The sequence below is a fragment of the Astyanax mexicanus genome, chromosome 12, assembly GCF_023375975.1.
Source record: "Astyanax mexicanus isolate ESR-SI-001 chromosome 12, AstMex3_surface, whole genome shotgun sequence".
NCBI lineage: Eukaryota > Metazoa > Chordata > Actinopteri > Characiformes > Acestrorhamphidae > Astyanax > Astyanax mexicanus.
Genome location: NC_064419.1, coordinates 25616006 through 25643104, shown reverse-complemented (window position 1 = coordinate 25643104; position 27099 = coordinate 25616006). Strand labels below are relative to the sequence as shown.

The 27099-nt window shown below is 42.9% G+C and overlaps 2 protein-coding genes and 1 long non-coding RNA gene across 20 annotated transcripts in view; all 3 read right to left on the bottom strand.

Annotated features, from left to right (window-relative positions):
• LOC125806170 (nascent polypeptide-associated complex subunit alpha, muscle-specific form-like) overlaps nucleotides 1-8558 on the bottom strand; it is a 116535-nt gene extending 107977 nt beyond the window's left edge. For 3 of the 17 annotated variants that reach the window (XM_049486110.1, XM_049486108.1, XM_049486109.1), the window contains exons 1-2: nucleotides 7383-8558; nucleotides 5067-5534 (exon numbers count right to left, since the gene is read on the bottom strand). In XM_049486110.1, the coding sequence (XP_049342067.1) occupies nucleotides 5067-5534; nucleotides 7383-8535 (1621 nt within the window). In that variant the 5' untranslated portion in view covers nucleotides 8536-8558. The other 14 variants (XM_049486121.1, XM_049486122.1, XM_049486123.1 and 11 more) reach the window with 10 other exon arrangements.
• LOC125806171 (lysine-specific demethylase 6B-like) lies at nucleotides 68-25853 on the bottom strand. Of its 2 annotated transcripts, XM_049486126.1 has the most exons (9): nucleotides 24115-25852; nucleotides 2089-2232; nucleotides 1893-2011; nucleotides 1701-1804; nucleotides 1101-1278; nucleotides 886-1003; nucleotides 700-785; nucleotides 531-622; nucleotides 68-188 (listed from the first exon to the last, which is right to left on the bottom strand). In XM_049486126.1, the coding sequence occupies exons 1-9, from the start codon at nucleotides 25816-25818 to the stop codon at nucleotides 118-120; spliced, it is 2616 nt and encodes an 871-aa protein (XP_049342083.1). In that variant the 5' UTR covers nucleotides 25819-25852; the 3' UTR covers nucleotides 68-117. The 2 variants fall into 2 exon arrangements, with proteins under 2 accessions (XP_049342083.1, XP_049342084.1); XM_049486127.1 differs by lacking the exons at nucleotides 68-188; nucleotides 531-622; nucleotides 700-785; ... (3 more) ...; nucleotides 1893-2011; nucleotides 2089-2232 and adding exons at nucleotides 21943-22063; nucleotides 22406-22497; nucleotides 22575-22660; ... (2 more) ...; nucleotides 23576-23679; nucleotides 23768-23886 and having other exon boundaries at nucleotides 23971-25853.
• Nucleotides 18046-19900, bottom strand: LOC125806191 (uncharacterized). Its single transcript, XR_007441482.1, has 3 exons — nucleotides 19814-19900; nucleotides 18842-18926; nucleotides 18046-18133 (listed from the first exon to the last, which is right to left on the bottom strand). It is a non-coding gene; the product is annotated as an uncharacterized LOC125806191 (long non-coding RNA).
• Nucleotides 25854-27099: the final 1246 nt, after the last annotated feature.

Here is a 27099-nt window from a genome sequence, read left to right as displayed (position 1 = left end):
AAAGAAGCTTAACCAACCAGCTGTGTAGCAGAGCCCATCCAGGCCTGGAATAAAGGCAAGAGACAGATTCAAATTTCCCCATATTTATTTATAAAAATTTTAAGAAACACTATTGACTCATTGCAACAAGTGGTCATCATCCTCAACCAAGATGGGGCCCAAAGAGACTTCCGTTTCAAAATACTGATCTGTAAAACAAAGTTGCAAACAAACAAATTAGACTTTGTTCCTTCACAAAAACATGTTGTTAGAACAAGGTCCCTCAAACCTGGTCATTGAAGCCCACTTTCCTGCACATTTTAGGATTGATTGCCACCAACATTAGTTTAAAAACAATGGCCTTTTACGAGCAGGTAAACTAGTTGAACCAACCTAGTTTGAACCTGGGAAAGTGGATTTCAAGGACCAGGGTTAAGAAATGCTGGGTCTGTTTCCCCAGACATTCCTCCCATTAGACAGCCTTGAGTTTGGACTGAGGTTTAACCTTAGGCATCATGCTTTTTGAGAAACATAGGTTAAGGCAAGCATACCTTCTTCAGTGTGCACACTTCTCCCCTTCCTGGAGACACATTCTCCATCACAACAGTTACAATCCTGGTCATTACCATCTGCAGCAGCCCACCTACGTAGAGCAAACACGCAGCAGCTTTAGTACAAACTGAAACAAAGGCATCATAACAGTATTATTTTGAGGCATACCCATTGGTCTCAAAGGAGCAAGCCTTGTGTTCAGCATCAGTCTTCCGTAAAGTTGTAGAGGCTTTCAGGAAACATGTGATGTACAGCTACAAAAAACAAAAAAAAAACAAAGTTAAGGTTGTTCAGGTAGTTTGTAAAATGGCAGCATTAAAAACAAATGCTCCAACGTAACCAAGTCTTCCATACCATACTACTGTTGGTTTGTTCAAATCTGAACACTTCCAACTGAAACTGCAGCTTATCATCTTGAACCCGTTTCATAAATTCAGAGTTGGAGCCCGTTATCTTGGCATCAACCAAGCATCTAAAAATATAAATAAAGAAATAAATAGAAAAAAGGAGGAGATGTTGGTGGTTGGTTTCTACATGCACTCGTCTAGGCTAGTAAAAGCAATACTCACCCATGGTTCTCAATAAATGTGTATCGGGGAACAGCATTAATGTCAGGAACTGCAGTTGCCACACAGTGGTCCACAAATACACGGAGAGGTACATGGTTAAACTGTGTCAAAGATGCCTCAATCTTCATGAACTCGCCAAGGAAGTATTGATTCGATGGTCTCTCATACTGCCAGTCATCTACAAGCAACAAGTTAAAGGCCATGTTCAGACTGCAAATAAAACTAAAAAAAAAAAATTTTAATCAGATCTGTGACTGTTTGCACTGTTATTTATAAGTGATCAGACCAGATTTGCATACAAGTCAATAACTAAGCTTCCTTGATCCCTGTACTCTGAATCTGAAGTTACATACATTGCAAGTGCTGCAAAGACATTGGAATCCAATTTGAGCTTCCAGAGAGTTAAGATATGGCTGTTTAGGATCAAACACAGTCTACGCATGCCAAGAATAAGATTTGGGCTGACAATCTGAGCATTGCCTAAAAGATTGAGTAGAAGCATACTGTAGACTAGGGTGATTCTACAAGATTACAAATGGGAATGAGCTTGATGCAGCGTTCCTAAACAGAAAAAGTTTGAGAATTTTCACAAATACAAACCAGTCATGAGCTTCATGGTGAAGACCAAATGCTCTTCCGCTGCCACTGTAGAGGAATACGGCACCCATGTAGGGGACACAGCAATACTGCTCACATTGTGCTTCCTAAAACAAAAGAAATTCCAAGTTAAGGCTCCAAGCAAAGCAGTTAAGAAAAAGGAAACCACTAGCTAGTCCATCTTAAGAAGCTTACCTTGAGTAGTGACAATCAATCTGAACATTGACTCTTCCTGTTCGGACAATTGAAGTACCAAACAGAGGTTCAGAGCGGTAGAGGAGGTGAAAGCTGTAGATAAGGTAATCTTCCGTCATCTGAAATAGCAATATTGCATTAGTAGAGCAGTGACCTGCACAACAATTAAAACTAAGCAATTCATAACTCAACTTACCGTTAGTACACTACCACAAGCCTGGAGTTCAGAGTTAAAGATGAGCACTCGGGCTGCAGAGTCCAGTCCTGATGCTGCACAGCCTCCAAGCGTCAGAGAACTAGGGTTTACGAGCATACCATTTCCAAAGAAATCTTGCTTCACCTCCACATGCACCATACTCTCCCCACATGCAGCAGCCACACTGTTGACTGGGGTAGGCTGCCGCAAGTTAAACTGCAACGGAAATTGCTTAGGCCTTTCTGGGGCTTTGGGAAACTGCCACAGTAACTTCTTTAAGGGTTCAGGGGGTAAATGGACTTGCAATTGGGGGGGCTTCAGAGGATCTGGATACAGCATGGGATTAGGCGCTTGAGCAGAAGACAGTCCTGGAGACTGAGCAGAAGTCTGACCTAGACTCCAAAGCGAGTTCTGAGGTGAAGACAAGAGCACATCACTTGGACTACTTGTCAGGTCAGGGCTCATGCCGGATGCTGGACCTGTGCTTGGACCACTTGGCAGCTGAGGATTCTGGGCAGGCATTGGCACAAGACTGGGATAATATGCAGGCCCAGAGCCTGTGCTTGGATCACTCAATTGTGGAAGACTCTGGAAAGGCACAGACGCAGGATATGGATCCTGGACAGGCAGCAGTACTGTACTTGGACCACTTGGCAACTGAGGATTCTGGGCAGGCACTGGCTCAAGACTGGGATAATAATAGGCAGGCCCCGAGCCTGTGCTTTGATCCTGTAATTGTGGAAGACTCTGGAAAGGCACAGGACTTGGATCCTGAGCAGCCTGCATCACTGAACTTGGACCACTTGACAGCTGAGGATTCTGGGCAGGCACTGGCACGAGGCTAGGATCATAGGCAGGCCCAGATGCAGGACGTGGATCCTGGGCAGCCTGCAGCACTGAACTTGGACCACTTGGCAGCTGAGGATTCTGGGCAGGCACTGGAACAAGACTGGGATCATAGGCAGGCCCAGAGCCTGTGCTTGGATCACTCAATTGTGGAAGACTCTGGAAAGGCACAGGATATGGATCCTGGACAGGCAGCAGTACTGTACTTGGACCACTTGGCAACTGAGGATTCTGGGCAGGCACTGGCTCAAGACTGGGATAATAATAGGCAGGCCCCGAGCCTGTGCTTTGATCCTGTAATTGTGGAAGACTCTGGAAAGGCACAGGATATGGATCCTGAGCAGCCTGCAGCACTGAACTTGGACCACTTGACAGCTGAGGATTCTGGGCAGGCACTGGCACGAGGCTAGGATCATAGGCAGGCCCAGAGCCTGTGCTTGGATTGCTCAATTGTGAAAGACTCTGGAAAAGCACAGGCACAGATGCAGGACGTGGATCCTGGGCAGCCTGCAGCACTGAACTTGGAACACTTGGCAGCTGAGGATTCTGGACAGGCACTGGCACGAGGCTAGGATCATAGGCAGGCCCAGAGCCTGTGCTTGGATCACTCAATTGTGGAAGACTCTGGAAAGGCACAGGACGTGGATCCTGGGCAGGCAGCAGAACTGTACTTGGACCACTTGGCAGCTGAGGATTCTGGGCAGGCACTGGCACGAGGCTAGGATAATAGGCAGGCCCAAAGCCTGTGCTTTGATCCTGTAATTGTGGAAGACTCTGGAAAGGCACAGGACTTGGATCCTGAGCAGCCTGCAGCACTGAACTTGGACCACTTGGCAACTGAGGATTCTGGGCAGGCATTGGCACAAGACTGGGATAATATGCAGGCCCAGAGCCTGTGCTTGGATCACTCAATTGTGGAAGACTCTGGAAAGGCACAGACGCAGGATATGGATCCTGGACAGGCAGCAGTACTGTACTTGGACCACTTGGCAACTGAGGATTCTGGGCAGGCACTGGCTCAAGACTGGGATAATAATAGGCAGGCCCCGAGCCTGTGCTTTGATCCTGTAATTGTGGAAGACTCTGGAAAGGCACAGGACTTGGATCCTGAGCAGCCTGCAGCACTGAACTTGGACCACTTGACAGCTGAGGATTCTGGGCAGGCATTGGCACAAGACTGGGATAATATGCAGGCCCAGAGCCTGTGCTTGGATCACTCAATTGTGGAAGACTCTGGAAAGGCACAGACGCAGGATATGGATCCTGGACAGGCAGCAGTACTGTACTTGGACCACTTGGCAGCTGAGGATTCTGGGCAGGTACTGGCACGAGGCTAGGATCATAGGCAGGCCCAGAGCCTGTGCTTGGATCACTCAATTGTGAAAGACTCTGGAAAGGCACAGGCACAGATGCAGGACGTGGATCCTGGGCAGGCAGCAGCACTGAACTTGGACCACTTGGCAACTGAGGATTCTGGGCAGGCATTGGCACAAGACTGGGGTCATAGGCAGGCCCCGAGCCTGTGCTTGGATCACTCAATTGTGGAAGACTCTGGAAAAGCACAGGACGTGGATCCTGGGCAGGCAGCAGTACTGAACTTGGACCACTTGACAGCTGAGGATTCTGGGCAGGCACTGGCACAAGGCTAGGATCATAAGCAGGCCCAGAGCCTGTGCTTGGATCACTCAATTGTGGAAGACTCTGGAAAGGCACAGGATGTGGATCCTGGGCAGCCTGCAGCACTGAACTTGGACCACTTGACAGCTGAGGATTCTGGGCAGGCATTGGCACAAGACTGGGATCATAGGCAGGCCCAGAGCCTGTGCTTGGATCACTCAATTGTGGAAGAGTCTGGAAAGGCACAGGACGTGGATCCTGAGCAGCCTGCAGCACTGAACTTGGACCACTTGACAGCTGAGGATTCTGGGCAGGCACTGGCACGAGGCTAGGATCATAGGCAGGCCCAGAGCCTGTGCTTGGATTGCTCAATTGTGAAAGACTCTGGAAAAGCACAGGCACAGATGCAGGACGTGGATCCTGGGCAGCCTGCAGCACTGAACTTGGACCACTTGGCAGCTGAGGATTCTGGGCAGGCACTGGCACAAGGCTAGGATCATAGGCAGGCCCAGAGCCTGTGCTTGGATCACTCAATTGTGGAAGACTCTGGAAAGGCACAGATGCAGGATATGGATCCTGGAATGGCAGCAGTACTGTACTTGGACCACTTGGCAGCTGAGGATTCTGGGCAGGCACTGGAACAAGACTGGGATCATAGGCAGGCCCAGAGCCTGTGCTTGGATCACTCAATTGTGGAAGACTCTGGAAAGGCACAGGATGTGGATCCTGGGCAGCCTGCAGCACTGAACTTGGACCACTTGGCAGCTGAGGATTCTGGGCAGGCATTGGCACAAGACTGGGATAATAGGCAGGCCCAGAGCCTGTGCTTGGATCGCTCAATTGTGAAAGACTCTGGAAAAGCACAGGCACAGATGCAGGACGTGGATCCTGGGCAGCCTGCAGCACTGAACTTGGTCCACTTGGCAGCTGAGGATTCTGGGCAGGCATTGGCTCAAGACTGGGATAATAGGCAGGCCCCGAGCCTGTGCTTTGATCCTGTAATTGTGGAAGACTCTGGAAAGGCACAGGACGTGGATCCTGGGCAGGCAGAGAACCTGAACTTGGACCACTTGGCAGCTGAGGATTCTGGGCAGGCACTGGCACGAGGCTAGGATCATAGGCAGGCTCAGAGCCTGTGCTTGGATCACTCAATTGCGGAAGACTCTGGAAAGGCACAGGACGTGGATCCTGGGCAGCCTGCAGCACTGAACTTGGACCACTTGGCAGCTGAGGATTCTGGGCAGGCATTGGCAAAAGACTGGGATAATAGGCAGGCCCCGAGCCTGTGCTTGGATCACTCAATTGTGGAAGACTCTGGAAAGGCACAGGACTTGGGTCCTGAGCAGCCTGCAGCACTGAACTTGGACCACTTGGCAGCTGAGGATTCTGGGCAGGCATTGGCAAAAGACTGGGATAATAGGCAGGGCCAGAGCCTGTGCTTGGATCGCTCAATTGTGAAAGACTCTGGAAAAGCACAGGCACAGATGCAGGACGTGGATCCTGGGCAGCCTGCAGCACTGAACTTGGACCACTTGGCAGCTGAGGATTCTGGACAGGCACTGGCACGAGGCTAGGATCATAGGCAGGCCCAGAGCCTGTGCTTGGATCGCTCAATTGTGAAAGACTCTGGAAAAGCACAGGCACAGATGCAGGACGTGGATCCTGGGCAGCCTGCAGCACTGAACTTGGACCACTTGGCAGCTGAGGATTCTGGGCAGGCACTGGCACGAGGCTAGGATCATAGGCAGGCCCAGAGCCTGTGTTTGGATCACTCAATTGTGGAAGACTCTGGAAAGGCACAGATGCAGGATATGGATCCTGGAATGGCAGCAGTACTGTACTTGGACCACTTGGCAGCTGAGGATTCTGGGCAGGCACAGGCACGAGGCTAGGATAATAGGCAGGCCCCAAGCCTGTGCTTTGATCCTGTAATTGTGGAAGACTCTGGAAAGGCACAGGACTTGGATCCTGAGCAGCCTGCAGCACTGAACTTGGACCACTTGGCAGCTGAGGATTATGGGTAGGGACTGGAACAAGACTGGGATCATAGGCAGGCCCAGAGCCTGTGCTTGGATCACTCAATTGTGGAAGACTCTGGAAAGGCACAGACGCAGGATATGGATCCTGGACAGGCAGCAGTACTGTACTTAGACCACTTGACAGCTGAGGATTCTGGGCAGGCATTGGCACAAGACTGGGATCATAAGCAGGCCCAGAGCCTGTGCTTGGATCATTCAATTGTGGAAGACTCTGGAAAGGCACAGGATGTGGATCCTGGGCAGCCTGCAGCACTGAACTTGGACCACTTGGCAGCTGAGGATTCTGGGCAGGCATTGGCACAAGACTGGGATAATAGGCAGGCCCAGAGCCTGTGCTTGGATCGCTCAATTGTGAAAGACTCTGGAAAAGCACAGGCACAGATGCAGGACGTGGATCCTGGGCAGCCTGCAGCACTGAACTTGGTCCACTTGGCAGCTGAGGATTCTGGGCAGGCATTGGCTCAAGACTGGGATAATAGGCAGGCCCCGAGCCTGTGCTTTGATCCTGTAATTGTGGAAGACTCTGGAAAGGCACAGGACGTGGATCCTGGGCAGGCAGAGAACCTGAACTTGGACCACTTGGCAGCTGAGGATTCTGGGCAGGCACTGGCACGAGGCTAGGATCATAGGCAGGCTCAGAGCCTGTGCTTGGATCACTCAATTGCGGAAGACTCTGGAAAGGCACAGGACGTGGATCCTGGGCAGCCTGCAGCACTGAACTTGGACCACTTGGCAGCTGAGGATTCTGGGCAGGCATTGGCAAAAGACTGGGATAATAGGCAGGCCCCGAGCCTGTGCTTGGATCACTCAATTGTGGAAGACTCTGGAAAGGCACAGGACTTGGGTCCTGAGCAGCCTGCAGCACTGAACTTGGACCACTTGGCAGCTGAGGATTCTGGGCAGGCATTGGCAAAAGACTGGGATAATAGGCAGGGCCAGAGCCTGTGCTTGGATCGCTCAATTGTGAAAGACTCTGGAAAAGCACAGGCACAGATGCAGGACGTGGATCCTGGGCAGCCTGCAGCACTGAACTTGGACCACTTGGCAGCTGAGGATTCTGGGCAGGCACTGGCACGAGGCTAGGATCATAGGCAGGCCCAGAGCCTGTGCTTGGATCGCTCAGTTGTGGAAGACTCTGGAAAGGCACAGGCACAGATGCAGGACGTGGATCCTGGGCAGCCTGCAGCACTGAACTTGGACCACTTGGCAGCTGAGGATTCTGGGCAGGCCCCAGCCCTGTGCTTAGATCACTCAGCAATGGAAAATTTTGGGGAGGCACTGGTACAGGTGTGTAAACTGGATCCGGGGCATGCTGCACTACTGCATTTGGACCACTTGGCAGTGAAAGATTCTGGGCAGGCACCAACAAAGAACTCTGAACTGGAATCCAGACTGGCACATTGTTTAGGCTGCTCCTTTCTGCAGGAGCTTGGACAGGCACTGGCAGAGGACTTGGATCAGATTCCTGGACTGGTGCCAACACAGGTTCTGGCACAGGAGTCTGAACTAGATTCCAGGCTGGTGGGTTTGGACCACTTACCAGAGACGGAAGCTCAGGAGAAGCAGACACAGGATCCTGAGCAGGATGCCTTCCTGGGGATTGCACATAATACTCTGCAAGGTGTTGTTTACGATCCTGAAGAGGATTCTGCTCTCGTTTGTACCCATGATTTACATCTGATTTCTCACGAAAGCCCCAACGATAGAACGTTACTGGAGGTTGAGGCATGTTCAAGACCCTGTTCGGCTCAATCCTACCATAGCCCCAAGGAGTCTTTCTGGAGTCATAAGGGGAAGAAGCATGCACTTGGTTTTGTGAGTAATACGTTCCAGGAGACCAAGGAGACCGAGGATTTAGCCATTTGCCTGAATGTGACAAATCTGCATCAGCCAATAGAACTGCTCCAAGCACTAATAAACTGACTTGTATTAACCACATGACCATGCCCTTCTGTCCAACACAGAACTTACCCTTGTGTTTTCGCTTCGGCCATTTTGTAGAGAACACAGGAACATGGCTCCACCCCTTACCACATTAACGTTTGGTTGGAGACAGGTGAGGTTAATTATGGTGCGGGGAGAAATTAGTTGGGTGGGCCTTATATGTTTAACTGCATGCCCTCTTTTTCAGAAGGTAAGGAGTTCAAAGGACAGAAAACCCAATCTTGTTTGGCAAATATGTGTGGCAGGATGAGTATTTTGTTTTTTGTAGCTTGGAAGCATTTGGGCTAAATCAAGCTCTGGGTCATAAAAACATATTGCTCATTTGTTTATTTGGAAATTGACAGTATTTCTCTACTTTAACTGATGTGTTTTCTTTAAACATTTCGTGAGTCTGTTTTCCTCCCTTGTCAGCCTGCTGTGGGCAGTGTAATTCCTGTGTGCCTAATTACAATCTATCAGTTTCGAGTGCTTTTAGTTAATTGGCTGGGTAATCCTACCTGGGGCTATATTTAGGCCAGGTGGCTGCTACCTGTGGCACCCCCTCTGTTGTTCTCACCCCCTTCCTTGGTGTGCTGCTTTGCGAGGTCTGCAGCTTGGCGTGGCTGGGAATTCTCACAAGCGTGCGGTAGGCTGAAGTTTTGCTTCTTGGAGTTTTCTCTGACTAATCCTGGTACTAAAAAGTTTCTCCTACTCCATTTCAGAGCTGAGACTTGTGAGGTGAGATTGTTCCGGTGGCCTCTGGTGAGCAGCAGCGATTTAATTATTTATTTATTTTTTCTCTTGAACGCGCGTTGCACGTGACTCAGCGCGTGGTTTGTGTGTCTGTAGTGTTGGTTTTCCTATACTTCCCGTGCTCTGAATTGCGCGCTGTTGCGGGAGAGAACCTATATGGTCCGTAAGCGTGGTTACTTCTTATTATTGTTGGTTTGTACTAGTTTACTGATGTTGATGTTTGTTTTGTTCGTTTGGTTAAATTGTTTTCTCCTTTTTTGTTTCTGAACAGGAGCAGTGAGCGGTGACAGGCTGCTGAGGTGGTAAAGTCTAACTGGGGTTTTCTAAGTGGTGTTTGTGTGCTGTGTATTGGGGACTCCTCTCGCCTGCAGTCAGCACTGTTCAGTGTGCTCCAGCCCGGTTCAGGTTTTGTTTTTTGGTTGTTTGTGTGATTGTGTTTTTTTTTTTTATTTCTTTTTTTGTTAATTAAATTTATTTTGAATTATTGTGATTTTTGTTAAAATATAATTATTAAAATTTGAATTTTAAATAGAACCCTCTCAGACCTTGTGAATTGAACCTGTGACCTATTTTTTGATTTGGTAGACTAGAATTTGGTTTTGGGTCATTTTTCTTAATTCCTGGGTTGTCCAGGTGGCGTAGTTGGCTACTAATTAATTAATTTATTTGATTTATTAATTTAAGTTTATAAATAACTGTCCTATACCTTACACTTGCCACTATGTATTACACTGACTTCTCTGTGTTTTATAAAGCACAGAGTAGAATTGAGAACCCTAGTTGTTTTAGAGAGCCGAAGCTTTGTCCTGAGTGAGGCGGGGCTTACTAATTAAATACACTCTGCTTATAGTGTTATAACAGTCTTTTTTTTTTTTTTTTTTGGATCATTTAAGGATCTTATGAAGTTGAAGCATTTCTTCTGTGTTTTATTTTGTACGCTAAACAAACCACATGAGTGTTCAAACTTCCTTTTGGTCAAACCCATAGGCTGTATAACCAGTCAAAAAACAAAGCCTACCCACTTCCTATATCAGAAACTCCCTTTACAAAAGAGGGAGCCCATATGTGAGTGCTCAATACATAGAGGTGACTGGAGCTAAAAGGCTAAAAACTGTGATTAAAAAAAGTGTCCAACTACTTGTAGAGGATATTCCTATGATTTCAGAAAGTACAATAAAATATGTTCTTAAAAAGCAAGTAAAACATGTCTGCCTGTTGCAATGTTTTTCTCAAGCAACACTTTAACCAGTAAAGGTGCTAGCATCACTGCTACTGTGACTTAAGTGGTTAGTGAGCTGATTCTGGAGAAACAAATAGAGGTTTATAACTGGAGTTTAAAAGCTTAAAAAGCAGGAGGACCAGAAGGGTTTTTTTTTTTTTTTTTTTTTTTGGCTTTCCTAGTCGTCGTTTTCAGTCACCTGACCCACCCCATACAGATTGGCACATACACACACGTACACACGTTTAACATTGTTTAAAGTAAAAAAAAAAATAATAAATACACTATCCTTTCACAATTTTTAAACCCAGGACTCCCTGAGAAACAAATCCTCATCCAGATGGTTCTGTGTTGAAAAAAATGAGTACATTTAACAGCATAAAAATGATCAAACATTTATCAACATTTTGGACTCACTCTGCAGAGCCTTCTAGTGGTTAGCGACACTCGGAGCACATTCTCAAGTGGGTATATTTGGAGTCAAATTTTTGGAATCAAAATTCACATCTGCTTATATGAATCAAAGCCCACCTTACAGTCTCTTAGAACAACATTTGTGGAGTTACCTTTAATTACAAATAAACCTTTCTTTTCTGTACTTCTGTTTATTATTAGTTACATCCAAGTACAGGTGACTTTACAACCTAAATATGTTACTCCACTTTACATTTACTGTTGTTAGAAAAAAATATGCGTGCATATTTGAAAATAATAATAATAAAATAATAGATGTTTATTATTATTATTATGTATTGGCGTGTCAATTCTGTTGTATATTTGTATATTTACATTTACGCCACATTTTGTCGACAAAAAGTACTTATGATGGTGGTCTTTTACGTAAAAGAATGTAACCTTATGTTTCATAGAGATTTTTGGCAGATGTTAATATAAACGTTAGATGACCCAAACCTTCTGTTAGTTTCATGAGCTTTTACTAAAGGACCAGATATATTCAATTAGTAAATCTAAGGGATTTTAACAGGTAAACTCAATAAACGAGTGTTTATTAGCTGATGAGCTGGATCCGGTGAAAACACAAAATTTCAGTGCAGTGATCAGGGAGAAGAAACTGCTTTAAACTACCAACATAAAGTATTGTACTGAAATATGGCTACTACACCCAGCTTCTAGCAAACTAGTTAAGCTAGCTAAAATATTTTTTAATTTTCCTTAATTTACAGTAATCCTGCAGTCATAGTCTACAAGTAACAATGACTATCACAAGCTCACAGTGGGTTTGATCTGTGGGTTTTGATTAGTTTATTTTTAACCAGCTATCAGAAATAGGCTCCGTTACCTTCTTTTAACGTCAGCTCGCTGCGCCCCGCTGCTAAATCTAAAAAAGAAAACTTTACAAATCCTTTACAGCGAGGGGGGTCTTCCCCACTCTCCTCCGCAAAACAAGCGAGCTGATTTTTGATTCTGTTTCTATTAAGAGGCGGGACTCTTTTCCTGAACCGGTTCCGTGATTGGCCCAAAGAGATTTCCCATTTACACAGCATTCTGTCTACTCATTAAAAACACAGCTGAGCTGAGAGAAACGATTCGCTCCTGGCGACGCCCCTGTTCTTCTGCGGTATCATTTTTGGGGGGGGGGGCAAATCCACCTGTTTCTGATATTGCCCCCCGGTTCCTACGCCTATGACTGCATGACTCCACAACACTCGCCAACCATCCATCTACTTTATTGCCTTTTATGCCTGCTGTCTTTCAAAATTAAAACACAGTGCATGCCACAACAGCACAAATATGATGTAAAACTGGAGGGTTTAAGCAATGGTACATTTCTATACAGTTTAGAATCTCAATTAGGTCAACATACCAGAACACATTAAAGGTGTGACAAAGTTAGTTTCCAGCCAGATTCCTTCCCAAATGATTAATTCCTGATTAGCTATTATCTAGGACTCTAAATGCAAAAAATGCATCCAGCATTAAAGAGACAAATTCTTGAATGAGCTTCTTCTGCTTTACTGAACAGCTGAACACGTTTGGAGGAGAACACTAACTGCCAATTATGTCCCATTAATGAATAATACGCCTGGTTAACACTGAGTGACTGATGAGAAGGGATGGTCTATGCATTTTCTCATTTCCTTCTTCCCCTCCTTTACTCCTTTATCCCATTAGTACCCTTCGACCTCCTGTACCCACTAAACATTAGACGTCTTATGGACGTGCAGATCATGTCTATATTGCGTCGGTCGGTCCAAGACCAATTCTGTACGTCTACACGACGTGCAAACTAGGTCCGCTATTTGGACGTCTAACTATGACCCCACTTGGACGTCAATATGCAGTTAAACATTTGAACGTCGGACTAGGTCACTTTTTTGGACGTCATGGGGACGTCTAATACAGGTGCAGGAAATTAACATTATTTAAGAATATATTTATTTTTAAATGTATGTCAAAATTGTTGTTATCAATATTGTTAATCACTATGAATATAGATTATTTATGATTAAGCATCATTTATTTCTAATTATTTATTTGAGTATTAAATTTTTTATCTATTTAATTAATTAACGAATGTAGGTATTTATTTACGTATGTTTTTATTTTTATTTGGAAATGCAATTTATGTGGAAAATTGTTAAGTTGATTTCAACCAGTCAACGCCACTCTGATTTGCTGAGACCGCACGTCATCATAAACTCCACTCTGATATGCCGAGGCAAAACACGCTAAACATTTTTTGGCTGCTGCAGTAGCTCAGCTCAGCTCAGCTCATTCAGTTCAGCTCGCTCAGCTCAGTTCAGCTCCGGACCGGACTCAGCTGCCACTAGGCTATAAGGTAAGACGATATGTATAAGTTAATGTATTTGTAGTGTTAGTTGTTTTAGCTCTGTGGTCTTAAATCATCTGAACCTGCTGGCGTTGCCTCTCTTCCCAGGCAGTTAGCTAACTAGCTAGCTAGCTAACGATAGCTAAACAGTGGCCATAGTTAAAATGGAATTGGAATTACTTTTGAGAACGACCGTAATGCAAATAATATTTACTGTAACCGAAGATTTACCGTAGAAGCATTGTCCGGTCATTAAGTCAATGCACTAACCAGAGCTAGGCTGATAAGCCAATCTAAGCTATATCAAAGAACCGTCTTTGGCTAAATTCGCTAAGCTAGCTTTAAGTTATATAAGTTTGTGGCACCCACAATTAACCTAGGCAACTGGGGGCAATATCAAGTGCATTTTGAATAGCCTGAAGAAGTAAGTTTATGTTAATATTACATAAATAAGGCAATTTAAAATAGTTTGTTGTGGAAAACATTTATTAAAATAGCTTAATATGATGTGTGAGAATTAAAACGGCATGATAATTCTGGTCAGGTGTTAAATGTGTATTCCCGCCTTTAGCTTAGCGTTAGCTTAGCGTTAGCTAAGCCATAGCATGAAGAAGTAAGTTTATGTTAATATTACATAAATAAGGCAATTTAAAATAGTTTGTTGTGGGAAAAAAAATATTAAAATAGCTTAATATCATGTGTGAGAATTAAAACGGCACGATAATTCTCGTCAGGTGTTAAATGTGTATTCCCGCCTTTAGCTTAGCGTTAGCTTATCGTTAGCTTAGCATTAGCTAAGCCATAGCATGAAGAAGTAAGTTTATGTTAATATTACATAAATAAGGCAATTTAAAATAGTTTGTTGTGGGAAAAAATTAATTAAAATAGCTTAATATGATGTGTGAGAATTAAAACGGCACGATAATTCTCGTCAGGTGTTAAATGTGTATTCCCGCCGTTAGCTTAGCGTTAGCTAAGCCATAGTGTGAAGAAGTAAGTTTATGTGAATATTACATAAATAAGGCAATTTAAAATAGTTTGTTGTGGGACAAAAATAAATGGCCATCTTCAACATTTTCTGAGATTTCTAATTTGTCTTTTTCTACTTGTGCAGATGGAGTCATGAAATGTGACGGGACAGCCACTGAGGACTTCATACTTCGGAGCATCTCAAACATGCACCACAAAGACGTGGAGGACACACCGCTGTCTCTCAGGACCTAGAATCTTAATGGAAGTATAATGATGTTAAGGGAAGGTGTAATGGAAAGGTGTAATGTAAAGTTGTAATGGTGTTAAGGGAAGGTATAATATTGTTAAGGGAAGGTGTAATGCAGGGGTCTCAAACTCATTTTTGCCGAGGGCCACATTGACATATTGGCTGTCCTCTGAGGGCCAGATGTAACTTATAAATATAAGAAAATGTAACCAGATGTAATATAAAATGAATGTAATTACTCCTTAATGTTAAATAACTCTCAATATACTATTTATTCAATCAAATATTACAGTTGCATGGAAAAATGTTTGCTTGTTGCTCTATTAACATAAATCCTTTTAATTTGTCATGTTATGAAATCCAAAAACTCCATCAATCAAGAACCAAACTATTCAAATGAATAGAAATTACATCAAGTACAAGTTATATTAACTTTGATCAAAACGTTTGATACTGAAATAAGGCTTAATAAATATAAAATCAAAAATTGTGAGCTGTGACAGATTTAGCATTTCCTCAGATTTAGCAGTTCCTCATCCAACCACTAGTCGGAGCTGCAGCTGCAGCACCACAAGCCCGCAGTCTTTGCTTAGTCAGAGCTACAGCCCAGCCACGGGCTACAGGACTCAGCTGAGCCAGTCTGGAGCGTTTTTAAATTTTTTAAGTTCTTCTGTGTATGAAATAAAATAACCCCACTAACCGGATAATACAGCTCTCTACAGTTCATCTTTCAGCCCAAGCAGCTAACAGCAGCAGTTTAGAGCAGCGTCACGGAGGCACTGCTGGGATTACATTATAAACAGGTCAGTTAGCGCGCTGCTAACCTCAGGATGTTTATAACTACGGAGTTTAGTGGACACACCACGGCTGCAAGGTTAGACTGTTGAAGGCTACTGAAGACTACTAAAGCAGGCAACGCAGCGTAAGCAAAAAAAAAAAAAAAAAAACACACACACACACACACACACACCAAAATACAAGTTAAGATAAAATATGAAAACGAACATAATAAAGCATAAATAATTAAATTGAATTGCGGGCCAGATGTATGTTTATTTTGTTAACCCGTGAGGGGCCGTATGAAACCGCGTGGGCCGGTACTTTGAGACCCCTGGTGTAATGTAAAGGTGCAATAGTGTTGAGGGAAGGTATAATATTGTTAAGGGAAGGTGTAATGTAAAGCTGTAATAGTTTTAAGGGAAGGTAAATGTTTAGTGAAATTGTTATGGTGTGAATCTAAGGTGTATGTTATGTTGATGTAAAATAAAGGCATTAACCCCAAATGAGATTTACTCATTATGTTTATTATTATATTAATGTTTCCCCAAACAGAAAGGGTCTATTTAAAATCAACAGTGGTAAGATGGGGGTAATTAATTTATCCCTTGCTTTTACTGGTTCTTTGCAAGTTGACATGTTTTGGAAAAAGTGAGAGGGTTGAAATTCAATTTATTTGTAAAGCATATTGTGTATAACTAACGTGCATAACTAGTTCCAGAAGGTTGTGAACCTGTTCCAGTAATTGTTTGGCTTAGCTTTGTATGCGTTTCCAGTTAACTGCTGAAGCTGGAACAATGGAACAGTTGCCACCGTCTGAAATGGCACTACAGTTATGCAGGGAGCCTCAAAGTAGTTGGTCTATAAAAACGTATACATGTAAATTTCACGTAGAAAAGACGTCCACAACGACTTAATTTAAACTAGAATTAGCCCTTATCCGGAGGTCTGGGGGACGTCAATACTGGACGTGCAGAAGACGTCAGAAAAAAGACGTCGTCTGGCGTCACAGTCTGCACCTTCAGGAGACCAAAATTGGACGTGCAAAAATGACCTAGAAAAGACGTCGTTTCAACGTCTCTTTGTTTAGTGGGTAGGCCCTATGTGAAAATGTTTTTTTTTTTTTTACCTTTAATTTCTATTACTTTTGTAGTACACTACTGTAAGTCGCTTTGGACAAAAGTGTCTGCCAAATGTAATGTAATGTAATGCATTCTGCTATACCTTCTGATAACATGTATTTGGTGTTGAAAAAACAAGCAAACAAACAAAATAAAACATCAAACCTTCAATACCTGAATTGGCTATGCTAGGTTTATGTGGTACCCTGTGATGAATTGGCCCTTTTCAGGGTTCAAAACCTTTTGTGACCCTCACTTGCAGACAAATGTTGATGCAAATGTGATACATTTTCAATACCATTTAACCAAAAATGCAGAACTTGAAGTGTTTACTCTTATGTCTGAGACCTTTCACACACTTCTGAGGTAGTCTGACATGCCTTGACATTTCCAGGGAAAAACAAAAAACAAAAAGAAAAACGTACCTAACATAATGTGTTCCCAATATCCTACACAGGCATAAAAAGGATAAAATCTATTATTTGATCAAATGTACTCCAAACACAAAAACAATAAAAAACAACAATTATTTTTAAAGGTGCTGATATAATTTAAGGAAAAAACACACTGTAAACAATTGTGAGCTCTAAATTGTAAACATGGGTGTTGGCTACCTATTGGTAATTTGACTCAAGTGACTAAGAAATGCCTCTTGTTGCTTATGCTTCTCTCACAGTGACCTAAACATATTTACAGCTGTACTATAGGTGCATCTCAATAAATGACACTCTATATATACTATATAGATTTATTACAGAGTGATCAATTCCTCACATTTCTTTCTTTTATTAATGATGGTTATGGCTTAAAGCTAATGCAAATGCTAAGGTCAGTGTCTCAGAAAATGTGAATATTTTATAAAAACAATTTATATTTTTGCTGGAAAATGAAATCTATGTAAGGACCCCTCTGAGGGCCAGAACTACCAGTGAGTTAAGAATCCCTGCTTTACAACTAACTTAGTAGATTGTATGAGTTTTTATGCCTGTAAATTGTCTTAGGACTAGATGTTACAAAGGTTGTGCAAGTTACACAGTTCCCCTGTGTAAATTCTAACCATAATTTGGTTATTTAAAGAAAATTATCTCTCACGACTCACTGATAAATCTTACATCAAAAGGGGAAAAGCTACAAAAAGAGGCCTTAAATCACTCTTGTCCTCAAAAGAAATACATAATGGTTGGCTCTATCCACTGCAAAAACAGCATACTGAGAACTTCCCAGAAGCACAAGCTAGTCAGGAGCACCATCTGCTGGCAGCTTCACAAACTTACAACAGAGTTTCTTGTGGAAAATACATACTTACACTGTAAAAACCCAATTTAACATAAGTTTGAATGATTATTTATATCAAAAAGATTGAGCAAAAATCTGAGCAACAAAACATTTAGTTGAGTGTAGTACTGTTGAAATGTTTACGGCCGCTTAAACAAAAACATTTATTTCCATGCTTGGACACAAGCCTAAGAGGGGTTTCTGCGATGGTTTCCATCCTGCAGTCCAAGAAGAACCTCACGCAGGGTCCCACTGCTTGTACAAAACTGACTTGTAGAGGATCTGAAGTTCATTTGGGCATCAAAGCAGCACAGCAGGTCATTGAGGGTTTAGTAACTCCAGTAAGGCACTGTTCTTCAGGCAAAGGTCTGAAGGTAAGCGTGATCTTTTATCCTTCATGCTTCTCAAGGCAGGACAGTTCATCACCAACAACTCGCACACGTCCACGTGACCCTGCTCAGCAGCCTGTATACAAGTGAACACACAAATACAGTACCAGTCAAAAATGTAATACACCTCTTCTCATTTTATTTAATTTTCTTTGAGAAGATCTACACACTCTTGGTACTTTCTCAACACCTTGAAGGAGTTCCAGGAGGTGCTGAACAATATCACCCATCTCAGTTAATCAGGTTTAGATCAGGAGATTGTTAAGGACAAACATTTTCTTTTTGTTTATTTTAATACATTTTAATACAATTTAATAAAATTTTAATACAATTAATCCATGTTTTTAACATTCATCTCCAATGTAGAAAATAAAAAGAAAAACTAATGTATGGCTAATACTGTATAACAATATTTTAAAATCTATTTATTTTGCAGGTATGCATAAATGCATAGACTTATATTTCACATTTGGAGGTTTGGCACACAACAGTAATGGAAACAGTTTCCGCATTAAGATCTATGTATTCTATGTGTTTTGTGTAAGACTATCCAGGATCTTGTGGCCTTTTCTACAGTAGTTTGGGACAAAATGCTCAATTTTGTAGCAGCCAGGTGAATATTTCATCCATATTTCTTTTTCAAATTTGTGTGGGCATTTCACGTTCTTTGATCCACAGTGTGAACAGAAGGCATTATCACCCACAGTGGACAGCGCAGTGAGTGGTAATGATTGTGACCGGCTGCAACTGGCAAGAACTGATTCTACAGATGACTTTTTTATACCTTATGCAGTTTGAGAATTAGCACGGGCCCCCTGGTCCAGGAGCAGCTCACATACTGACTGGTGTCCCGCTCGACTGGCGTAGTGCTGCAAGACAGAGCAAAGATAAAGGTGTGTTAAAGCCCAGAGCATTGTTGGGATGTCAGAAAGGCTTTTAAAGATATACGGATATTATTTGGTGGGAGCCCACAGACGATACAGGGCAAAACAATAATGAAAATAAAAACAAATAAAACACATTTATGACAACAAAGAGATCTAATATCATGAATTTTAAAATAAAAAAGGGAAATAAACACAAATGTTTTGATTGTAATGTTGCAGCTTTTTCTATTCTTGTTTAATAACTGTCTTTTTACATTTTAAAAACACAAACATACCTGGAACCCAAATTATTGTCAATAGTTCTAACCTACTGTTTTTAAAGTTTATTTTAAAATATTTTTTTCATCGTATCAATCGATTAAAAAATGTCATCCGATTCATCACAACAGTATTCTGTGATAAACTGCACTTGTTCTTCCTACGACACAAGTTTTTAATATCTATATTTAAATGTAAATAAAATAATGTAAGATGTAAGAAATTTATATTGGTGGTGTCATTTTCAGTAAAGAAAAAGCTTCTTATCTGTGAAGTAAGTGTTTATTAGCTCAGTTAAACACCAGCATTACAATAAATACAAACAGCAATTTTACAAAAAAAAAACAGAGCTTTTAAAGGCCTGTTTTCCTTTAAACATCTCCTCATGTCTCCTCAGCTGCATTTAATAGAGATATATTTAGTTCTCACCATATGAACACCTGGTTTGGTAAATCAAGTCAAGCTGCTGATGGAACTGAACATGTGCTGGCTGAGGAGCATCCAGGAGAAATTTTTGGTTGTGAGTACTTCTAAATTTAGAACGTAATTGGCTGAGTATAAAAGGGCTTTTTAATGGAACGTGCAGTGCAGACATAGTAAACTAATGTTACCTTTATCCTGATTACTGCCTCTCCGCTGGGGTCGCGATGCCAGGCGGACCTAGTTTCCACCGTAGTCAACAAGTGCTGCTGTTTTTTTTTATACCATTTTTATATCAGCCTGCTTGGTTATGACAGGAAAATAAAATGAGTGGTCGAGCTAAAACAACAAAAAGGAACGAGAGAGAGAGAACTTAACTGTTTCAGCACCTAGGGGATAATGCACAGACACTACATTTTTCACTCCAGAAAAAAAAAACTGTGCGTTGGATGAGGGTGGGGCAGGAGGAAGTTACGGAGGAAGTTGGGGTAAAACTTGGTGGCATCATTAATTTGCATAAAAAAAGCCCTCTTTTTTTCTTGTACAGAAACTTTTAAGCCCTGGCCCCCAAACGTTGCACTACAACACTCACATGCTGTTTTTACTGTTAAAATGTGCCATCTACAGGCGGCCGCATGTATGTTTAGCCAGTATTTAAGGTGTGACGGAAATCTGAATAAGACACTGGCGAATAAGAAAGCGTCGTGAGTTTATTGCTCACCAAAGCAGTGTATCTGGCGATCAGCCAATCCAGCTAAAAGATTCACCAAAACCATAATAAATGTATCTCTTATCATATGTATAAAATGCTTAAGATTATTTATTCACACAGACATGTTGTAGGCTCAAATTAACTTTTTTTTTTTTTTTTTTACATTTTTTTCTTGGTGCACCAAAACTTGATCCCATCTCAGGTAAGATTGCCAAAAATAATGACACTTGCTGTACATACCTTAGTCTGCTTAGGAAAGTCTGAAGGACTGTAGGATTGAAGAGCCCCATACAAATATAGAACACACACTATAATCAAAGGTAACATTTATCACCAAGTCTGTGAGAGGTTAGCGTTTTGCGTTGGACGTGTCCGGTAAAGCAGACATGAATAAATGAGGAGAAAGCAATGTGTGCGGTTAGTGGTGATGCTAAATTTGGGTAAAATCGAGGGGTAATAATAGCTTCTGAATGGTGTTAAGGAAAGAAAGAGCAGAAGTTGAATGTTTTTGTCTTTTTAATAGTACCTGATTTTCTTTTTTACGTGTGTGGTGATGGCATTTCAAAAGCAGTGTCTGAATAATGCAGAGTAGGAGGATTAAAGATACTCTCTTTTTTACCATCTCTGTCTTAAAAGGATATGAATAACCAATAATCATAGACATTTAAACATACCAGCATTGACTAATTGAGCTGAGGTGGTGGACAGATGCAGAGGCCACGAGAGGGCAACACGATCTGGCGTAAAAAGAAGACGATGCAGTGCATCACTTTGGCCTGTTTTTGACCTGTCCGTAGCGACACATGCATGTTCAACTCAAACAGCTTCCCCTTCTGTGCTTGCTGCCAAGCGCAATGTCCATAACCTAGTGTTTCCCGTGGCAGAAATAATCAGCTGAGTAACGGCTGGTGTGTTCGTTCAGCAAGGACGGTCCATTCCACAGACTTCTGGCCTCGCTTTAGTTCAAAACACACGCACTGAAAACCACAGGGGAAACACCCAGACAGAAATGTGGAAATATTGGCTTCGATGAAAGTCTAAGCTACTTTGAACACACTCGTATAGTCATCCTTACAATTCCCAAAGATTTTTGTGGCAGTTTACCAGACTTAGGGGCTCATTGAACACCCACGTCCAGTCGCCAAACATTTTACTCCATTTGAGTCAATGTAGGACACTGTTTGGGCACAACTCCATTACAGACTGCAAGACTGGAACTAGACAGTCCTGAGGAAGAGTTTAAGAGTTCATTTAGCACTTGCAACAGCCCTTTCCGCTTTAGCAGGTGGATGACCTCTGGAAGTGGCTCAGCAGGCTAGTTTTCCACATGAGTGGAACGCTGATGGCAATGTGCTTCCACAATAAAGACTGAAACATTGCATTAGAAGAGGTAGACAAATTGAACCACACCCTTTTGGTATGATCCTTTTTTAACCACAAGTATGACTTTTGAACTGAAATGGTCTCAATGGCAAAAAGTTTTTTGTTTTTGGAGAAGCAGTCACTTAAATTCCACAGAAATCTATTGTGTTGGGTACTGCAAAGAAGCTTAACCAACCAGCTGTGTAGCAGAGCCCATCCAGGCCTGGAATAAAGGCAAGAGACAGATTCAAATTTCCCCATATTTATTTATAAAAATTTTAAGAAACACTATTGACTCATTGCAACAAGTGGTCATCATCCTCAACCAAGATGGGGCCCAAAGAGACTTCCGTTTCAAAATACTGATCTGTAAAACAAAGTTGCAAACAAACAAATTAGACTTTGTTCCTTCACAAAAACATGTTGTTAGAACAAGGTCCCTCAAACCTGGTCATTGAAGCCCACTTTCCTGCACATTTTAGGATTGATTGCCACCAACATTAGTTTAAAAACAATGGCCTTTTACGAGCAGGTAAACTAGTTGAACCAACCTAGTTTGAACCTGGGAAAGTGGATTTCAAGGACCAGGGTTAAGAAATGCTGGGTCTGTTTCCCCAGACATTCCTCCCATTAGACAGCCTTGAGTTTGGACTGAGGTTTAACCTTAGGCATCATGCTTTTTGAGAAACATAGGTTAAGGCAAGCATACCTTCTTCAGTGTGCACACTTCTCCCCTTCCTGGAGACACATTCTCCATCACAACAGTTACAATCCTGGTCATTACCATCTGCAGCAGCCCACCTACGTAGAGCAAACACGCAGCAGCTTTAGTACAAACTGAAACAAAGGCATCATAACAGTATTATTTTGAGGCATACCCATTGGTCTCAAAGGAGCAAGCCTTGTGTTCAGCATCAGTCTTCCGTAAAGTTGTAGAGGCTTTCAGGAAACATGTGATGTACAGCTACAAAAAACAAAAAAAAAACAAAGTTAAGGTTGTTCAGGTAGTTTGTAAAATGGCAGCATTAAAAACAAATGCTCCAACGTAACCAAGTCTTCCATACCATACTACTGTTGGTTTGTTCAAATCTGAACACTTCCAACTGAAACTGCAGCTTATCATCTTGAACCCGTTTCATAAATTCAGAGTTGGAGCCCGTTATCTTGGCATCAACCAAGCATCTAAAAATATAAATAAAGAAATAAATAGAAAAAAGGAGGAGATGTTGGTGGTTGGTTTCTACATGCACTCGTCTAGGCTAGTAAAAGCAATACTCACCCATGGTTCTCAATAAATGTGTATCGGGGAACAGCATTAATGTCAGGAACTGCAGTTGCCACACAGTGGTCCACAAATACACGGAGAGGTACATGGTTAAACTGTGTCAAAGATGCCTCAATCTTCATGAACTCGCCAAGGAAGTATTGATTCGATGGTCTCTCATACTGCCAGTCATCTACAAGCAACAAGTTAAAGGCCATGTTCAGACTGCAAATAAAACTAAAAAAAAAAAATTTTAATCAGATCTGTGACTGTTTGCACTGTTATTTATAAGTGATCAGACCAGATTTGCATACAAGTCAATAACTAAGCTTCCTTGATCCCTGTACTCTGAATCTGAAGTTACATACATTGCAAGTGCTGCAAAGACATTGGAATCCAATTTGAGCTTCCAGAGAGTTAAGATATGGCTGTTTAGGATCAAACACAGTCTACGCATGCCAAGAATAAGATTTGGGCTGACAATCTGAGCATTGCCTAAAAGATTGAGTAGAAGCATACTGTAGACTAGGGTGATTCTACAAGATTACAAATGGGAATGAGCTTGATGCAGCGTTCCTAAACAGAAAAAGTTTGAGAATTTTCACAAATACAAACCAGTCATGAGCTTCATGGTGAAGACCAAATGCTCTTCCGCTGCCACTGTAGAGGAATACGGCACCCATGTAGGGGACACAGCAATACTGCTCACATTGTGCTTCCTAAAACAAAAGAAATTCCAAGTTAAGGCTCCAAGCAAAGCAGTTAAGAAAAAGGAAACCACTAGCTAGTCCATCTTAAGAAGCTTACCTTGAGTAGTGACAATCAATCTGAACATTGACTCTTCCTGTTCGGACAATTGAAGTACCAACCAAAGGCTCTGGGTGGTAGAGGAGGTGAAAGCTGTAGATAAGGTAATCTTCCGTCATCTGAAATGGAAATCTTGCATTGCATTAGTAGAGCATTGACCTGCACAACAATTACAACTACAAGCAATTCATAACTCAACTTACCGTTAGTACACTACCACAAGCCTGGAGTTCGGAGTTAAAGATGAGCACTCGGGCTGCAGAGTCCAGTCCTGATGCTGCACAACCTCCAAGCGTCAAAGAACTAGGGTTTATGAGCTTACCATTTCCAAAGAAATCTTGCTTCACTTCCACATGCACCATACTCTCCCCACATGCAGCAGCCACACTGTTGACTGGGGTAGGCTGACGCAAGCTAAACTGCACCGGAAATTGCTTAGGCCTTTCTGGAGCTTTGGGAAACCGCCACAGTAACTTCTTTAGGGGTTCAGTGGGTAAATGGACTTGCAATTGGAGGGAGTTCAGAGGATCTGGGTACAGCGTAGGATTAGGTGCTTGAGCAGAAGACAGTCCTGGAGACTGAGCAGAAGTCGGACCTAGACTCCAAAGCGAGGCCTGAGGTGAAGTCAAGAGCACATCACTTGGACTACTCGTCAGGTCAGGACTCATGCCGGATGCTGGACCTGTGCTTGGACCACTTGGCAGCTGAGGATTCTGGGCAGGCATTGGCACAAGACTGGGATCATAGGCAGGCCCAGAGCCTGTGCTTGGATCACTCAATTGCGGAAGACTCTGGAAAGGCACAGACGCAGGATATGGATCCTGGACAGGCAGCAGTACTGTACTTGGACCACTTGGCAACTGAGGATTCTGGGCAGGCATTGGCACAAGACTGGGATCATAGGCAGGCCCAGAGCCTGTGCTTGGATCACTCAATTGGGGAAGACTCTGGAAAGGCACAGGCACAAATGCAGGACCTGGATCCTGGGCAGGCAGCAGTACTGTACTTGGACCACTTGGCAACTGAGGATTCTGGGCAGGCATTGGCACAAGACTGGGATCATAGGCAGGCCCAGAGCCTGTGCTTGGATCACTTAATTGTGGAAGACTCTGGAAAGGCACAGACGCAGGATATGGATCCTGGACAGGCAGCAGTACTGTACTTGGACCACTTGGCAACTGAGGATTCTGGGCAGGCATTGGCACAAGACTGGGATCATAGGCAGGCCCAGAGCCTGTGCTTGGATCACTCAATTGGGGAAGACTCTGGAAAGGCACAGGCACAAATGCAGGACCTGGATCCTGGGCAGGCAGCAGTACTGAGCTTGGACCACTTGGTAGTGGAAAATTCTGGGGAGGCACTGGCACAGGTACATGGGCAGGCCCCAGCCCTGTGCTTGGACCACTCAGCAATGGAACATTTTGGGGAGGCACTGGTAAAGGACTCTGAACTGGATTCCAGACTGGCACATTGTTTTGGCTGCTCTTCTCTGCAGGAGCTTGGACAGGCTCTGGCAGAGGACTTGGAGCAGATTCCTGGACTGGTGCCAACACAGGTTTCCAGACAGGTGCTGGCACAGGAGTCTGAACTAGATTCCAGGCTGGTGGGTTTGAACCACTTACCAGAGAAGGAAGCTGGGGAGAAGCCGACACAGGATCCTGAGCAGGATGCCTTCCTGGCGTTTGCACATTATGCTCTGCAGGGTGTTGCACACGATCCTGAACAGGATTTTGCTCTGGTTTCTGCCCAGGGGTTTGCCCTGGTTTTTGGCCAGGATTTCCAGCTGATTCCTCACGAAAGCCCCGAGGATAAAATGTTACTGGAGGTTGAGGCATGTTCAAGACACTGTTCGGCTCAATCCTACCATAGTCCCATGGAGTCATGCTGGAGTCATATGGTGAAAAAGCTTGCACTTGGTTTTGTGAGTAATACGTTCCAGGAGACCAAGGAGACCGAGGATTTAGCCATTTGACTGAATGTGGCAACGCTGCATCAGCCAACATAACAGCCCCAAGCACTAATAAACTAACTTGTATTAACCCCATGACCATGCCCTTCTGCCCAACCCAGAACTTACCTTTGTGTTTTGGATTCTGCCATTTTGTAGAGCACACAGGAACCTGGCCCCACCCCTCAACACATTAACATTTGGTTGGAGACAGGTGAGGTACATTATGTTGCGGGGAATAATTAGTCGTTTGGGCCTTATATGCTTAATTGCATGCCCTCTTTTTCAGAAGAAAAGGAGGAGTTCAAAAGACAGGAAATCCAATCTTGTTTGGCAAAGATTTATTACACTGAATTATCAGTGTTTTACAAAGCACAGAGTAGTTCTATGTTAATTTAGTTCGAGAATCTGAGTGATCTTTAGAGAGCTGAAGCTTGGTCCTGATTGAGGCGGGGCTTACTAATTAAATTCACTCAGCTAATAGTGTTATAATAGTCTTGTTTGGTCTGAATCATTTAACGAGCTCATGAGGTTGAAGCGTTTCTCCTGTGTTTAGTTTTGTATGCCAAACAAACCACAGTGTTCTCACTTCCTATTGGTCAAACCAGTCAAAAAAAAGAGCTTACCCACTTCCCATATCAGAAACTCCCTTTACGAACCGCTAGAGGGAGCCCACGAGTGAGGGCTCAATACATAGAGGTAACTGGAGCTTAATGGCTAAAAACTGTGATTAAAAAAAGTGTCCAACTACTTGTAGAGGATATTCCTATGATTTCAAAAAGTACAATAAAGTATTTTCTTATAAAGCAATTAAAACATGTCTCTATGTTGCATTTTTTTCTACAGCAATGGGGTTTAATCATTAAAGGTTAGTGAGCTGATGCTGGGGAAACAGTCAGAACAGAGTTTTAAAAAAGTTTATAACTGGAGTTTAAAAGCTTTAAAAAAAAAACATGTCTTTAGCCATGTCTGGACAGAAATAGTTTCTCAGGGGAGCGTCTTTGGAAAATATTTCACACTTCTACTCAGTAATAAAAATCTTGAATCCAAACTGCAATTGAAAAAACAGGAGGACCAGTACGTTTTTTTTTTTTTTTTGGCTTTCTTAGTCACATCGCGATCAGTAGCTCCTTCATTTCCACTGCTGTTGTGTTTACATGGATCTCTATGGAAACAAGTGCTCAAAGTGTAATAACGGTGCGTGGCAGTGGACAAATAGTGATTTTATTAAACACAAGGCGACGAAACTCAGAGATGTGAGTTCAGATGGGAATAAAATACCGGAGGACCATGGAGTTAGTGAAAAACAGTAGGTAATTCAGCCTGTAATTTTCTTAGAGGATGTCTGGGAAACACACAAACATGGTTGTTTCAGACGGGAATA